The 17,360-nt window shown below is 42.1% G+C and overlaps 1 protein-coding gene across 1 annotated transcript; it reads right to left on the minus strand.

The window, feature by feature from the left end:
• Positions 1 to 490: 490 nt before the first annotated feature.
• Positions 491 to 16,580, minus strand: prpf8 (pre-mRNA processing factor 8). The gene is made up of 43 exons (XM_015390978.1): positions 16,407 to 16,580; positions 15,397 to 15,574; positions 15,135 to 15,303; positions 14,816 to 14,980; positions 14,470 to 14,688; positions 14,182 to 14,394; positions 12,609 to 12,734; positions 12,372 to 12,477; positions 11,896 to 12,086; positions 11,697 to 11,816; positions 11,401 to 11,590; positions 11,142 to 11,261; positions 10,557 to 10,691; positions 10,327 to 10,456; positions 10,047 to 10,243; positions 9,651 to 9,857; positions 9,296 to 9,459; positions 9,076 to 9,202; positions 8,732 to 8,924; positions 8,036 to 8,223; positions 7,709 to 7,947; positions 7,459 to 7,605; positions 7,175 to 7,385; positions 6,963 to 7,079; positions 6,632 to 6,879; positions 6,359 to 6,538; positions 6,114 to 6,249; positions 5,807 to 5,976; positions 5,482 to 5,611; positions 5,250 to 5,396; positions 4,978 to 5,138; positions 4,697 to 4,888; positions 4,337 to 4,574; positions 4,120 to 4,248; positions 3,802 to 3,915; positions 3,523 to 3,696; positions 3,205 to 3,398; positions 2,856 to 3,095; positions 2,616 to 2,757; positions 1,687 to 1,827; positions 1,460 to 1,599; positions 1,152 to 1,354; positions 491 to 1,065 (listed from the first exon to the last, which is right to left on the minus strand). The coding sequence occupies exons 2-43, from the start codon at positions 15,563 to 15,565 to the stop codon at positions 911 to 913; spliced, it is 7,077 nt and encodes a 2,358-aa protein (XP_015246464.1). The 5' UTR covers positions 15,566 to 15,574; positions 16,407 to 16,580; the 3' UTR covers positions 491 to 910.
• Positions 16,581 to 17,360: the final 780 nt, after the last annotated feature.

Raw genomic sequence — 17,360 nt, forward strand, 5'->3', positions numbered from 1 at the left:
TGTCTGTAGTGCGTTTTGTCTCACAATGAGTGACAAACCAGAGGCCTCTACAGAACTGCTGTATATACTCAAGGGTGGGGTCTATTTACTGGTGATTTCCGATTTCAGCTTGTTAAAAATCTTTTTATAAAAGTTATCCTAGTTACCAGGAGCAGAAATAAAGTAAAATTACATTTTTAAGATATTGTAAATGTGGGGTACTTTGGTCACATTACATTATTTTGAGCCATAGTACAATATCAATTAATTATACTTTCAACCAGCATAACAATCTCGGATTCATGGGAAATGTAAAAAGAAAAAAACATCAAGGAAGCAAAAAACCACAATTCTAAAATATATTTGCATCCATCAGCTGGAAGTGGATGGTTTGAGTAAATCTAGATGTGGTTTTACAAGTATAGGTTGGGTAAAACTAGATTTATGACTTATTTAGTCACACTTATTTACTCATGTAGGAGAATGAGGACTTAAAGGCTATTATACGAACTTCTTTTATAAAAACCGATCTTTATTTAAATCCAGAACATAACATCACAGGATGTACAGTTGGAAAACAACAGGGAATTTCTCATATGAAAATGCAACTTTCAATTTCATTTCTCACGGGGAAAAGGGGAAGTTTAACCTTCTGAACTAATGTTGCAAGTTAAACCAATTATCATGTGCAGGAATTTGCTAGTTTACACACAAAGTTTACGAGAAGCCACAAGAACCAAGACCTAATAGTTTCCATGTGATGTGACAGAAATAAGAAACATTTATGTAAAAATAATGAACAAAAACGAAATATTAAAAGATCCACCAGAATTAAATGAACTCAGAGGAAATATTGCAGAGATCTCTGGACTGGCTCTTCATGATTCTGGCAGACCTATCTACAAACGTTAGAGGAGTAGAAAAGTGGCGCTCAGCCGAACATGTCCTCTCTGTCAGCGTTGTAAATCTCGCCCTCCTGCAGCGAGGCGAAGTTTAAGAAGTGCGAAGGCCGATGGACTTCATGGTAGAACTCTTTGGGGTTCGACAGCTGAAGGTCGTACTTCATGTTTGGATCGTGCCGCACACCTATAGAACATTAAAAAAAATTAAATATCAACCGTTTTAGAAAACAAAATGATTTAAAAGGCTGAGGATAAACTATGGCTACTGACCCATGAAGTTGTAGTTCCAGGAGACTTGGCCAGGAACCATGAAAAAGCCCAGGAAGCGATCAGACAGCAGCATTTGGACCCTTTCATAGTGGGATGGCAGGTAACCTTTAGGGTTGTTGCCTTTATCGGTATTCTGGCGACCCCATTCATAGCCGCTGGGTGTCAGCTTGTAGGCGGTGAGCGTGCATGAACCAGGTGTGAAGCTGAAAAAATAGATAAGAGAAAAAGGTTATGGTGTCTTCTAGATTTCAATCAATTCTTTCCCATTAGTTCCAGATTCTCAGTAACTGAGCATAAATATATCCTACCTGCATGTGATTATGATGGTCTTCTCTCCATCCCATGACGGGTTATCAGCCATGACCTTAGCGTGGGTTGTAACGTCCTGTGGGGACAGCTGTGGCGACTCATTGGGCTGTGTGTGGATCCAGCCAAGGGGCTCCATTTCCTGATCAAGCATAATTAGCAAGTTTAATTATCAGCACATAAGTATTATAACCAGAGTAAAAACAAAAAAACAAAATGGTGATCTTACTTTAAGGTATTCATGAGAGGGCAGCTGGTTGGGGAGGTGGACAGTCTGATGTGTTCCCCACTGAGGTACCATGACAATGCAACGGATCTCCTTCACCTGGGGGTTGTCTGGTGGGCTGGTGCCATACAGGTAGCCTGCAATCTGGAGCAATAAGAGCAGCTATTTTATTCTGATACAACCGACCAGTAAAATCCTGCAGTATTGAGTTCTACTATTACTTTAAGTAGTTCATAGCTATGGTGGTGGCCCAAATCAGATTGTGTTGCTCAAATGTGGCCTGTATCGGATCTTTTCATGACAGTCTGAACTGTTTTTTTCGAATGCGACCCAGACCACTTAGCCATGCAGTCCTGAACCCGACACGTATGTGATATTTTCAACCGACCTGTGTCTGAACAGCCAGGTCACATTCATCCAACCTGTACGGCATTAAGACTTAAAGGTCACTCTAATGCGTGTTGCTACACAGAAGCGGGAAGAAAAACAACAACCATGGCGGACGATAATATGCGGAGCAGTCTTTGTTTTGAACCTTCTTTAAAAAGATTGTGTTTTTACATAAACACGGAGCACACTCGCTTGTGATGTCATTGCGACCTGTACTGCGCATGCAGGACACCTAAGTTTGTGAATGCAGTTCACACAGTAGAACTCAAGTCAACCACATAAAAGAATCAGATTTTACAACAAAATCGGAATTTCCTGCAGTGTGAACGTAGCCTTAGAGGCACAAATGTGCTGGAAAAACTTAAATGATGCAATGGAAAAAATTATAATAGTAGCAAAAACAGCAGAAAAACTGAACAAATGCTCCAGGCCACTGGGGGGAGATGATTATCAGAACTACAGTAAAGGCAAAGAACATTTGGAGGGGAGAACACAGCAGTAGATTTTCCGCTGTGCTTACATCTCTCGGCCACCAAACGTACCTGAGCGCGCAGATCTGAGATGCAGATGAACTTCTTTAGAACGTTCTTGGGCAGAATGTATGTGTAACCTGTCTCTTTGATGTCATCAGAAGACACATAGATGTGGTTGGTCCGGAGGTGGAGGTTAGCAGCAGATATGGCCCTGGCAAAACAAAGCAACAGAGCATTACAGTGAGCTACTGAGGAAGACTCCAGCCAATTCCTTCACTAATGATATTTTGAACCAGTGTTTCTGTTTACCTGACTCTCCACTCCGTCTTTGAGGAGAAGGTCTGTGTTTCATAGTTGGAGGTGGTGGAGGTGATGATCTCGTCTCCATGTTTGTTGACGGTGCGGGTCTGTGTGGCTGTGAGCTGGGACTGCTCTTTGGTCTGTTTCTCGATCTCAGCGATCTGCTGGCGCTGCTGAGACGGGGCGGAGATCTCCATACCCAGGATGATGTCACGAATCTCAGACTGGGTAAGTGAGGCCACATTCACGCTACGCACAGACAAAACCAGCTTTTATTACAAAATACAAGACCACTTTTATTCCACTCTATGAAATAACTAAACTCACATACTGGATGAATGACCAGAGCAACCCTTACTTGTTCTTTTTGCCATAATCGGCCAGAATGAGATCCTTTAGTTGAACTTCCACCTTGATCCACTCCTCATCAGTAAGTGTGGGCCAGATGTGATGGGGCTCCGTTATGGTGGTTTTATCAGGTTTCAGGATCACCTTGGCACGGTCGTTGTTGACGTGGAGTGCTCTTAGGATCAGGATCAGTCGGGAGAAGGCCTTGATGGGGAAGAGAAAACAAGCTTTTTACATCAGGAGAGATGGCTTGATCTAATAAAATAAAACAGAATGGTGAAAGTCGACCTGGAAGAGAAGCTTCTTTCAGAGTAAAGTCTAAACTCACTGTATAAGATGAGATGGTCTTCAGCCAATCGTCATAGAGGTTGAACAGCACCATCTGTGGCTCTGTAGCCTTAAGGATCAGGTCTCCAAACTTCTCCACCTTCAAGCAAGCCTGGAAGGGCAGCTGGAGCTCTGAGCCCTTGATCACAATGTTGGGGAAGTCGAGCAAGTGGACCTAAAAGAGGCAGTGAAAAACATCTCTAAAGATCTTGTCTTTACACACTGAACATTTCATCCATGGTGTATAATGGTCAAAGAAAAGATTAAAGTAGAGTCTTACCTCCAGTGGGTCCAGCATTCCCTTCCTCGTCACAATGATCTGCTTCGGCTGCTCCTCCACTGGGAGGGAGCGGATCAGGGCAGCAACTTCCTCAGCTGTTTTCCATTTGGCCAGCTACAAAAAAATAAACAATTGAATAAATTTAGCAAAAACATAATCCCTTTCATGATAGGAAAAAAAAAAAAAACAGGACTTAGGAACCAAACTCTAGGATTTCAATTTTAAATGTCTAATGCTTTAAACTGAAACTAATAAAACAAACAAGCTTTAATCTAAATATAAACCAGATGACCGCAATCATTACTGAAAGCTTTTCACCTGTCCCAGACGTTTCTGTCCAGCCCACACAGATGTGTGGATGATCTTGAGGAAAAGCTGGCCTGTCCTGGGGTTGAAAATGAAAATGGCTCCATTGATGGGCTTTGTGGTCAAGTTTCCTTCAAAAGTCTGTAAGCAGAAATGAAATCAGACAGTTTCATATACATCTCAAAAATAAAGCCTTCTGACATTCCTGTTTCACAGTAGCGATTCTCACCTTGTGGATAGTGACTCTGTACACATTGGTGTCATCCACAAACCAGATGATTTGGTTAGAGAACAGTTCGCCGTAGTTCTGAGAGGACAGGTAAGGCTCAGTGGGCTCTGAAGAGTAGAGTTGCAGACCCTTGCGAATGCGCTCTCTCAGCACATACAGAGCCGGGTTGGCCTTCATGATCTTGGCCATGGCCTGCTGAATCAGAGGCTTGCTCCCAGGGAACCAGTTACCATAGGCACTAGACGAAAAGCAGGTAAAAGCTTAAATAAACCTCAAACAAAAATAGATATCTATTCCAGCTGAAACTAGTCACACTATTGAACAAAGGTTTAATAATAATGAATTCAAAGATGTGGACACCTGTGCAGGTTGTAAGCCAGGTCGATAGCAATGAGCACTCCGGTGGGGGAGGGGTAGATACTCATGTTGTCTGTGGTGTAGTCCAGGAACTTGGCTCTGGCATAGCGCTCAATGTCATGAGAGTCATAGTCGCCCCATCGGAGCTGAATGTCAATCCAGTATTTCTGTGTGGTGGTGCTGTCCATCACATCCCTGAAAAAGAAGGTCAAAGGTCATGTTTAATTTGCATGCAGATCAGAATCTTAATTCACTTTATATGAATCTCTCCCCAAAAGGCCTACTTTGAGTCAGCGAGCAGAGATGGTCGAGACACGTTCCACTTGTATGACGCAAACAGGAGGATGTCTGCACAGGAGGAATTCATCTTGTAGGACTTCCTGGGGTGGATGGTCTCCTTCTGCACGGTTTCTATCTCCAGAGCATCCAGCTCCTGATCAAACACCTGAGGTCCAAAACGTATAACAGAAGTTATATCTTCTGGAACAGTTAAGAGTTTTGGGGAACTGTTCTCCTTAGCCTCTGGGTGAAAGCTTTTCTAGAGACGAGGACCCACCTGACAGAGATCCATGACGATGCTCTCATGAATCTTCTGCCACAAGTGAGCTCTGAAGATCTGAATGAGGGAGATCTTTAGCGTGGGGATCTTGCCGTGCATAAAGATTCCTGTCAAGTCCAGCTGCACTTGGAAACCCACGTAGACCTGAAGACGAGACAGAAGCACAAACTTAGAGCAGGCGTTTACAGTTGGCAGAAAGGTTCCGCTAGAAACAGATGTCTTTACTGACGTTGGCTCTGTTGATGGTGGGGGACCACCACAGAGTGAAGCGACGGTTCGGGATTTGGTTCAGACCAGACCTCTGGGCGTTCGTCAGCTTCTTCCATTTCATGGACTCCTCAAAGCCGCTGGCCTTTTCCCTAAAACAAAGAACAACTTCTACTGAAATGAACGTGGACGACTGTAAAAAGCTCAGAGAAAAATGATCATTGTAAGGACTTATGAAGTATTTAGTCAAAAGGATTAAAAAAAAAAAATATTCAAACTGCTTAGGACTTAAATTGTTTCCATGAGCGTTGCTTTAAGTGAGTCAGTATTATTCTTAAAGCACATACCAGAAGAGACCCTCCCAGGTGGGGAAGTAAGTGCCTTTGAAGAGGGTGTGCTCCAGGATGCCCTCCACTCCACCCAGAGCCTGGATCATGTCTGTGCGGTAGTTGTTCAGGTTCCACAGCTTACCGTCATGCCTCTGGTGGGTCCACCAGAATGGATTCTGCTTCAGCACCTGCACTCAGCACAGACACATGATAAACAAAGGAAGCATTTATTAGAACTCACCTAGCTTCCTATTTCTGATCCAATTGTGTTGAAAAACAACACATACCAAGTAGATTTTCCCTGCTAGCTAATGAGCTCTTTTACCTGATACTGTTTGAAGTCCGTCCGCACTCTCCAGCCTTTGTCATAGGCCAGCGTATGTCTGTCCTTCTGGAAAAGTGTGTTGATTCGAGGAATTCCTCTGTCCCAAGAGTCTTCCAAATCCTCCAGAGTCAGACGCCTGGAAGAATTAAATAAGTTATTCACAAGCCAATGACATTTGTTTCTACAGATTTCTCAAACAAAACCAAACTGTTTGCTAAAATTGAATATGCTGATACAGGGCGTACCTGTTCTGGGCGATGGCCTCCTGTCTCTTGAGCGCATACTCAGCCCAGACTCTCTGAGAGTCGATGAACTCGCTCTCCCATGGCTGAATGTAGCGGTACAAGTTAGGAATGAGCTGATCTTCTTCATGACTCATTCCTGACCTGAAGTGGGTGATGCCCACATCTGTCTGCTTGGACCATCTGACAAACAAACACACAACCACAGTCAGTTGGTTCAGACATAAAGGACTATCAGGCTACCAAGATGATCTTAATTATAATAGAGCTCCATACCGCAGGTCTGACTGCGGGATGAGCACGTGACCCATGGACAACATGCCAAGACCGCCCAACTCTTTGGGAGTGTAGAAGACCACAGGAGGGAAACGACTCGGCATCTTCGAGTTCAGCCCAATCTTGATTCGGGTCTGGATCTTGTTCTCGCATTTCACCAGAAGGTCCAGGAGCTCCTGTGTGTTGACTACAGCCTCTCGGAAGTACGTCATCAGACCGATGAGGGCCGTGTTCCACTTGTTCACAATCTGAACAAGACAGAATAATTAGAGAAATGAAGCTGGCCTTTTTAATGAGTGGTTTCCGCAGCTGCTAGTGGTTTCTTTCTAACCTTGGTGAAGGTGGTGGATCCTGAAGCCATGAGGATCTGACGCACTCTGTTGTGGAAGCGCTGCATGGATTCATCATCGACCCGCAGGAAACACTGCGCTGTCCTCTCTTTGGTGACCTGCATCAGAATTCACAAAAGAAACCTTCAATTTCAGTAAAATAAAAACATAGACCAAATAATAACTTTTAACACATCAGCTGCTTCTTCCCCACCTCATTCTGCAGGTTCCAGACGCCATCCTTGTGAGTGAACTCCTCATAGCTGGTGCGGCACTTGGGGAGGATGCGGCACTCAAAGCCGCACATGTTGAAGAGCAGATTGGGGTTGTCTTTGCTGTAGACCGACACAAAGCTGTTCTCCCACTGTACTGTGGTCACAGATCTGGGCAGGCGGTTCTTGATGTCCCAGAACACCGCTCGTCCACTGAGAACGACAGGGATATGCTCAAAACCTAACTTTAACAGACGCCTGGCTGATTACTTAAGGTTTAACTTACAGGTTAACGTCGTGCTTCATCAATCTCATGCGGGCATCACGAGGCCAGCACTTCTTGTTGTTGTATCCCACTATGTTCTCATTGTTGGGGTCTGGGTGCTCCGTCAGATACCTCTGAATCAGGTCTCTGGCCTCATCAGCAGAGAATCTGCAGAATCAATCAAATACTGATTAAGTAAAACCCTCATATCCTTCAACCTTATAGCTGTCAGCTGAAGGTGACCCCCTGGTCCTTGTTGATATATTCCTACCTGAAGAAGATGTGAATGCGATCAATGTAGCGACAGTACAGCCTGATGGGGTGGGCCGACTCTGTGGTGGTGTCCTGAAAACTCAGGAAGTCATTGGGCATCTGGGGAGGACCCGCCATCTCGCTGGCACGGTGCAAACCAAGCACTAGCAGGTCCATCACCAGGCCGTAATACTGAACAATGAAGGAGGCGAACTGGAGTCCCCTGATGATGCCGTAAGAGTTGGTGTGGTTCATGTCCTACAGGAAAGGTCAGAGCATTTAAAACATCTTCCAGGAACCAAACAAAGCAAACTGTTATGTTCTAAAGACGGACTGCCGTCATTACCTTATAGTTTATCACCACGTTGTTCTTGGCCGTCATGTAATCGGCGATGTTGTGGTCAACAATAAGACGCAATAGCCTATTGAGCAAAGTTAGATCAATCTTCTCGTACATCTTCTCATAGCGAGACTCCAGCATCACGTTGCACTCTCCTTCAGCGGTTTCCCACACATCCTGCAGGTTGTTGATGCCTGACAAAGAACCAGAGATGTTAGAGAGAATTTAAGATCTGAGGAAATATTCATTAAGTATTACAAAGTTCTCATGCAATATTTAATATGTTTTTTTTTACAATCAAAATTATTAATTTGTTTCTGGTCATTTTAATTAGTAAACATTTACGCAGTTGAGTTTAATTCCCTCAGTTTCCTAAGCTTAATAGCGATTGGCGGATAAAGGGGCAATAGTAATCATTTTGAAATCTAACTGAACCCTGATGTGCTGCTGATCTTTCAGCCAATGCCATCAGAAGAAAGCTTATGTCCACCTCTAAAACGATCGCAGTGTAAGAATCTGAAGTCGGGTTTAAAAATAAGATCAAAGAGGTCCTTTTGCTGAAAAGGGGGAAATAACCTTTTTTTTTTTGAATGAAACATGGAATAAAAGCTTGGATCTTTGCTCTGTAAGTATTCTGCCATCGTGTGTTTCTAGAAACACTAAAGTGATTTGTAGCATCAAAAAGCTTGGTGCTGGAGTCACCTTGGCACCACTTGTAGACCAGAAGCGGTGGTGGTTCAGTGTCTGCCGGCTTAATCCAGGGAGGGAAAAGCCTCCTCTTGTCTGCCTCGTACCACAGGTACTGGTCCAGGTACGCATCAGTGATCTTCTCCAGGGGTTCCACGTCATACACAGGCACCAGGTGGCTGTACAGGTCCATGAACTCAATGCCAACCTGCAAAAGAAGAAAATACTCAACCTCCAACATTCTAACTTATCTCAAACTATCAGGAGTTAATATCTAAAAGTTTAGGAACATTTTAAAAACAACAGTCCCTGCATTTTAGAGGAAACATCTCTAAACCACAGCATTTCTTAGAACTGACCTCTTTGAAAGCTCTCTGTGTGAGAAGGTGACGCTTGATCCTGGAAAGAGCCTCATGGGGGTTATCGTAGGCCTGCTCTATCAGGCCCAGCTCCTCCCTCTGACTCTGATTCAGACGAGACTTCACACTACCAGACACAGATTCATGATTAGAATAATCTTTAAATGTTTAAACACAAAACATTTTAAAAATATTGATCATTTTCATAAGGTGTGTTCACCTGTATGCCTCTTTGAGTCTCTCCAGAGCCAGGATCAGCAGCTTTGTGTCGTGTTTATAGGACAGCGGAGGGAACGGAATGGGAGAGAAGCGCCGACTCTCCAGCCAGTGCACAGTGGTGGTGTAGATGGCCACGGCCTCCTCTGCAGTGATGTATGGTCCATCCTGCAGGCAGGAAATACATAAAATCAACATTTATTACCAACATTTGAAAAGGAAAGTATTCAGTATAAAATTTGATGGTAAAAATTCACAATCTCTAACTGACAAAACAAAAGCATTTATCCAACAAATACAAAGAGATTAACAGCTTCTAAGTGTTGAAATAGAGAAAGAGGAGTTTTCTCCTGCATTACCTTCAGATAGTTGTGCTGTCTTTCCTGCTCGGCTTTCAGGTACAGACGGGTCAACCTGCCCAGGTTCTTCTTGCACACCGTTTTGTCCACAGTAGCTCCGCGGCGAATTCGCTCTCTGTTATAGTGAGCTGTGTTGGTCCACCAGTCAGCTTTGGCCTTCACGTATCGCAGGATCATGTTCTCAATGGGAGTAGGCAGACCGGGCACCTAATCAATGAAAAACTTTTATTAACTGACACAAACCCTGATAACCCGTGTTTATGGATTTATAATGAGTTTGTTGATTAAAAGCATAGCATAGAATAGAAATCAGTTAAAACATACTGTATTATAAGTGAAATACACTGAATTCAACAAGTCTAGGCTTCAGCAAACGCCCCAGTATGCAGCACTGACCTTCCATGGGATGTTGGCCTTCCAGCACCTCCATGACTCACTGAGGTGCTGCAGAATGGTTCTGGCCTTGTTCTGTTTGATACCTTCTGGCATCATATCTAGGATGTCGTGCATCACAGCAGCACGCAACTCCAGGTCAAAGTGAGACTCCACACGCTGTTTGGTCACAGTCTTAGCGACACCCTTAGAATGACGTCCTGTTGTGGAAATTAACACAATGTTGGTGTTTTGCGCTCGTCCTGCCAATATCACCTGAACGTGTGTATGACAGCATTCGAACCTTCGAACTGCCTGGCCAGCAGATTCCCGAGCCACCGCTCCAACAGTGGAGTTATGCCACGCATGAAGAAGAGCCAGACTCTCCAACCGGGAGCCCAGAAGCCACAACCTGGTCCTTTGCCCACAGGACCCTGATCAAACATGAATGAATGAGACAGATCTCTGTATTAGATGTTGGAATCAATCAGCTTGTGTTCAGAGACGGAAGAACTACACGGTGTGTTTACTCACGGTGTTGAACCGGTAGTAGACGAGATGCTTCAGGTCTTTGCACATGCGGATTTGTCTCATCAGCTTGTACTTGTAGCGGTACATCCCAGTTAGCTGTCCCACGTGTGCAAAGATGTACTGCAGCCCGTCGGCCAGCTACAAGACACAGAAGGAAAAACGTATTTAAAAAGGCAACATCAGGTTCTTCAAACCTAAACCTTTCAGATAAGGTATGTTGATGGATTAAAGTTCTATTGGAAAATGGGAAATAAAGTACAGCTTGAGTAATGCAGCATATTTGTTTCAGCTGATGTTTCCTCAAACGAGGCATGTTAAAATGTTTTGTTATACATTTTGTTGCAAAGCTCGGTAAATGTGGAAACAGGGGAAGGGCCAGCCAACATGTTAACGCTGTTCAAAAAAATGCAGCTGGGAAGCTGCACACCGCTTGACTAACCAGCCATTATTAGCTGTTATTATATTATATTAAACAGGTTAAACCAACAGTGGTGCTGAACAAAATAAGTCGTTCTCCTCTGTGGTGCCAAATGTGCATCAAAAAAGGCAGAAGATCCTCTTTAGAAAAGAATCATCTGAAACACAAACCTGAAAGGCGTCGACATTTCCCAGTCTGTATTGCACATGGCTGTCCACCACCAGCTTGCTCAGACGCAGCACCTCTCTGCACAGATGGAAGGCATTCCCGAATCTGGACTTCTTTCTCTCCTGCAGGTCAAATGTATACAGTGCTGTAGTTTAGACCAACATACAGTAGATTTAAAAAGTTGCAGGCATCAGAATCCTTTCCCCTCAATTCTTTTTATAAATCACTGATACGATGGGGTCACTGTGCAGGAAACCGTACCTTGGTGGTGAGGGTCTTGACAGGCTTCAAGTTGAAGTTATAGTCCAGATGCAGGTAGTTGAGGTTCTTGCGGTGAATGAGCAGATTGAGCATGTTGTAACCCTGTCTGCAGACCTGCAGGCCGACCTCCACCCAGTCCAGCTTGGTGGACTGGAAAAACTTTGTTGCTTTGAAAGAGCGGAACAGATACCTAAAACACAGTGGAGGCAAAAAGTTTACACCAAACATTAATCAACATTGTTAACAAGCCATTGATTCCAACTAAGGAAATGAGAACTATGGAAACTAGTGATTACCTCTTCTTTTGAGCCTTGGGGGGTCTGTGTTTGAGAGCATTGAGCACGTAGTACTTCAGCAGTTTCTGGTATGACACACGTACTTTCACCGGCTGTCCTGCAGGGCAATGCTCTCTGTACCTGAAGTTTAAAAATAAATAAATCTCAAAACATATACAGGTTTAATACATTTTTTCCAAAATACCGTTTGTTAACCTACCAGTTTTTGACCAAAGGGATATCAATGGCGCGCCTTGTGCGACCAGAGCGCAGATTAAAAGGTCTGGGGGCCCAAAGCAGAGCGATGCCATTGGCTGTGTTGTCGGTGTAAAGCGGCGTCTCTTTGAGCAACGGCTCCACAAACTCTGGAAGCTCAAACTCCTCGTCATCATCAGGGAGAGGCTCCTGGCTCTGAATGAGGAAATATAATATAAGAATTTCTGAATTTTACAGATAAATAAATTGTCTAAAAAAATTTTTTTTTTAAATAATTTTAGAGAATATCTGAATGGTGAGGAGTGTTCTGCAGCTGCAGACAGATACAAGTTAAATTTTCTCGCCATTCATTTTAATATTCCTCTTGTTCTTACGCACGTGCAAGCAGACCAATGCAAGTGCGCCTTTGTAAGAGGCCATTATAATGGAGCAATGATTTATTTGACATTAGCAGCTAAATAAAGAAGATAAATTGCAAACCTTGACTGAATGTCTGTGGGAGATCGGGTTGATCAGTGGATCAAAGTAGAACGCTGGAAGATCTGGATCCTCAGTCTTGATAAATACCACATTGGGTGTATGGTACCTGCAGAAAATCACTGTAAGAGCCCAGCTTGTACAAAAAGTGCATAATAGCAACATTTCAACAGAAACAGGGAAATGTCTTAAATCCCCCTTGCATTCAATAAAACAAGCATTCCAAAATGTGGTTCTCACCAGGTAAGGTGGACGTGGTGCGGCAAGTTATTGTACAGATATGGGAAAGCAATCTTGTACTCCGTCCTGATTGGTTGCCGGATGATGATTTTGTTGATGTCGTTGAACTCGTTCCAGTCTTCATCCCTAAAGAAAAAACAGTATTCAGCTAAGATGAGAAGACGGGAGCATTTATATATTTAAAATCCCCAAATTCAAAGAATTTCCAAAATATTTGGGCACAGAAATGTTTATCTGGTCGGGCTCCACGTTCTATAAACCATGAACCAGCAAACTGCTGAGGCTGGCTTCTGGTGCAGCTGTGTGGTTTAGGGCTGTGAAAACTAATGCAATAATTTGAGGACCTTTATTCCTAAAATTTATTCAGGCAAATCACCTGCCTTGATGCTTTGTTTAATGTTACATACACTCTGGTATCTGAAGCTAATGTTAGCATCCCCTGCTAATAAACGGATGCCAAAAGTGATTAATAAGTACATAAGAAGACCCCTTGGGTGAAAAAGAATTTTAGAGAAATTTTTAATTGTGGGTTCATTTAGAGTTTATTAAAGTGCCCTAAAAAACGTTAACCACCATAAAGAAACTATTGCCCTGAGGTTAGAAGTCAGTTTAAAAATTTTTCACGTTCTGACATAAATGCATTCAAGTTGCATGAAACGGCAAAACCGAGAAAATGTCTCTGAAAAGTCTGTCTTTAGCAGGGAATGGGGGTAAAAAAAAGTGCACCAATGCCTCTAGCCCCAGATCAACTGTCTTTATTCTCTTCAGTGCAATAAGAGCAACCCCTGTTTATCGGCAGCCCTTTATAAGTTTCACGCCTACTCAAACCATATTTTCACTGCTCCAAAACAGTCAGCAGCTGAACATTCAACAACCAGTAGCATGAAATTGCAAAATGATTTTCTTTTTAGGGTCATTGTGTCAAGAGAGTGCCCTCATGTGGCTGTAGACTGTATTGTTTACTCCTTCTTTTTGGCCAGTATGAATAAACTTTTGAAATTTTTTTTATTAGAAGTGTGTTGAAATGCTGCTTGCAGCGATACATAAAAAAGGTGGAACCTATAGTTAGTTTGACACCTAAATCAGACAAAATCTTAACATGTCATGTGGTCATGAAGATTCTCAGTCATCCAGGTCAGTCATTCTAACAAAGTTCAGTTTAATTTGCTTGTTATCCAAGTCATAACACGGCTTTGGTTGTGCATCTCTATAAGCCTGTAACTCAACGCTAATCCAGACATTTTGAACTCAGAAATCTTCCTGGATGGGAAGCAAAACATCTTCAGACTTGGAAAAGAAAGTTCAGTGGTTTGTTTTCAATTTTGTTGGAATGTCATATGGTCAAAAAGTCTGGTCTGTAAACAATGTTTAGATGCCAAAAAGAGGTAAATATTACCCGTTTTAATAAACAATTCTGATGCAAGAATTACTTTAAGTTTGTAAATATATTTTTCATATACTGCATGTTCATGTAGCCCCAGTTAAAAATCTTCAAATTCCAACAATCAAATCAATCCAACAGTGATAAATCGATTTCCTGTCAGTGTTTCTAACTTGATGCAAAGGTACTTACTGCAGGTTTATGTCTCTGACCAGTGGCTCAAACTTTGGTCCTCCTGGAATGGCCATGTTTAAAGCTTTTGAAGTGAAGAAGGCCTTCAGGTCAAAAAGATAAAAGTAATTGAAGTCCACCAGATCTGTTAAAAGCTGATTGGCCAATCGATAGAGGGTGGACATCATCGGGAGAGTGAACTGCCAGCGACGGTAAGTTGTGCCGTTCACAAATCTGAAAGATGAACAAAACAAATGTTTATGACATCAAGTCATGCTGCAGTTCAACTTTCAATAAAACACCACTCACTTGGTATTATCCTTGAGGGGCTGGTGCTCATAGAACCAGTCCACAACTGAGGAATCCTCCTCAGAATCGAGCTCCATCTGAATGGCCTCCAGAGGTTCTACATCCAGGATGTTGTCAGCATAGTCCAGCGGTGGCTCCTCATCATCAAACGGTGGAAATCTCATCCTTTTGAAGTGCCGTCTGTCACGCTTCTCACGACGCATCATGATCCACATGGTGCTGAGATTTTTTGAGAAATCAACAGACAATATTAAAAAAAAAGTTCTTCAAAAAGTGAACCAGCTCCAACTTTCAGGGAAGCTGTTTAATAAAACTCCAAAACTTAATACGTGACTAGATCTCTTACCCCCATTGGGCAATGTAGACAGGTTCTATGACCCAAGGGATTTCATTCACGAAGGAAATGGCTCCAGTGATGTGGTAGAGCACAGGGACATCTCTGATCTGCTCCCAGGGCATCGGCATGTTTTCCAGGAGCTTCAGCACTGCGTGAGGCATGTACTTCAGAGCACTGCAACACAACAGGATAATCATCTTTAGGGACAAAACAAGATTTCAACTAAATGTGAAATATCGTTGTGCAAGCAAACTGGTTGGTTTAAAATGATAATTATAAACTGAATGAGTAGAAGGAAAAAAAAATTATTCAGAGAACTCGATTTTACCCCAGGTAGACTCTTTTGTCGTGGCGGAACTTTCTATTGGTCATATCTCCATGGTCCCTAATGATCTTTCGGACATGCTCAGGGGGCATGTCTTCTTTCTGGGCGTCCACAAAGCCAAACTTCCTTTTCTCTGCATAGCGTTTGGCCTGCAGCTGCTGCCACTTCCTTGCTGAAAAGGGGATCAAAATCCAGACATTTTAAGAATTATTAAAATATAAAATATTACTTACTTCATATTTCCCTATCTAAAGTGAAATATTACCTTTTTCCTGAAGTTTTTCCTCAGACATGTAGTCTGGAATTGGTGCAGGAGGGGGGACAACTGGAGGAACGCCCGGTGGGACACCTGGGGGTACTACCGGAGGTACACCTGGAGGCACACCTGGTGGCAACCCCGGAGGGACTACTCTGTAAGGATAGGGAGCTGCCATTGTCCCTCACTAGAAGAACACAAATCAGTGTTAGTAATTGTAGCACAAAGGAAAATATCAAGTACGTTAAGCCAGCTTCTATGAACAAACTGATAAAGGGAGAAAATAAATGATTGAAGAATTGAACACAGAGAAATACCAAACATTTTTATGAAATTTAGTGTTCCTTTTCATATTTAAAATTATAATTTTCAATTTGAGCCAAGGGGCAAAGCTATCAGAAATGGAGTTTTTAAAAAATACTTTAGTTGTCGATTTATACACATCTTCTAGACTAATCCCATAAAAAAAATCGATTCAAAGCCAAAGTAAACATCAACAAATGCTTGATTAAGAGGGGGCTGTATTTGATAGGAAATTACTTTTACCTCGAGGGAAAGTATGATAGCTATAAAATGTAAATAATAGATGTAAAGCCATACGCCAAAATTTGGGGAAAGGTTATAGCTGCGAAACTAAGATATGCAGACCCGCATATGCATTTAAAAAATATTTCTTTGTTTAGAAACAAACTAAGATAATAGCAGCTTCTTGTTCGCGCACCATGCTAACTTAGTTAGCTCAACAAGGCTTCCACAGGAGGCGCAAACACAAACCAAATACAATCAGAAATAAAGCAGCTACATAAACAGTGCAACAAAGAAAATCGTCGTAGTTTAACGTTATTTAACAAAGAAAGACTAAACATGAACTTTTCCGCATATCAGGAGAAGTATATATAACAGTGCGTATAGGCCAATGTTACATGTTAAACGCTAGCATAATGCTAACGTCCCCATAAGTGGCTAATGGCTGCATGTTAAGTAACAGAACAAAAAAAAGCATATAAACGTTGACCCACCTCGATGACTTTGCGCCGAGTGCAGTTTCTGTACGTTAAAACAGCCTCTTACTACTCAATAACAGTTTTTACAACATCTTTTCAGACTCGACGACCGTATGGCGCTTTTGATCCACTTCAGCGTTGTGCCGAGCTATTTCCAAAGCACGACGGTGGCCACACGACGAGCGCAGCTCAGAGGGATTCACGTAGTAATTACGTAAAACTGAATCGCTTCTGCCTACGTTAAGAAGCACACTCTACGCCAAAAAGAAGCGCAAAACGTAAAAGAAGCGCATTTTTTGTGAATATCAATTTCATTTCCGGCACAATACTGTCTCCTGTCGTTCTGGAGTGTACATTGTAGGTATTAGTGTTAATTTAGCTACACTTTGAGACAAGATGGGATACTTGTAATATATTACTATATAATCTATAAATTTGGAAGAATTATTACACAGTTTGTGGTCTTGTGATGATAAAAATATTTCTGTTACATTTTTGTTGCGTACTGTTATTTTGTTATCCAGTTTTTTTATCTCAGTATAGAAAATCACTGAAATATAACGAGTTCTATTTAGTTGCCCTTTTACGAAACAAAATTTTCTTTTTACTTAATAAAGGTTTAAACAGTTGCAAAACAAAATAATTGGCGCAGTTAGTTATATCACGAATGCATGCATGATATTCAAATAGCAGGTTTTAAATATTTAAATGAAGTGTTTAACTATCTATTTTTTTTTATCTTATGTTACCCTCCACAATTAGCAATCGGTGTAACTGATGGAAGGAGAAAAATATATATTTAAAGTATCCCAGTTAGTAACGTTAGTGTTCTTCATGAAAAACGATTGTCATAAAATATTTATATAAAATATATATAAATAGGTAATTATACTATAATACATCTTAAAAAAAACATTATAGACCCCGATAACAGCTTGAAAAGATTACAAGCACTGTGAGGGGAAAAAA

This window comes from Cyprinodon variegatus, unplaced genomic scaffold, assembly GCF_000732505.1.
Source record: "Cyprinodon variegatus isolate N-32 unplaced genomic scaffold, C_variegatus-1.0 Scaffold520, whole genome shotgun sequence".
Classification (NCBI taxonomy): Eukaryota; Metazoa; Chordata; class Actinopteri; order Cyprinodontiformes; family Cyprinodontidae; genus Cyprinodon; species Cyprinodon variegatus.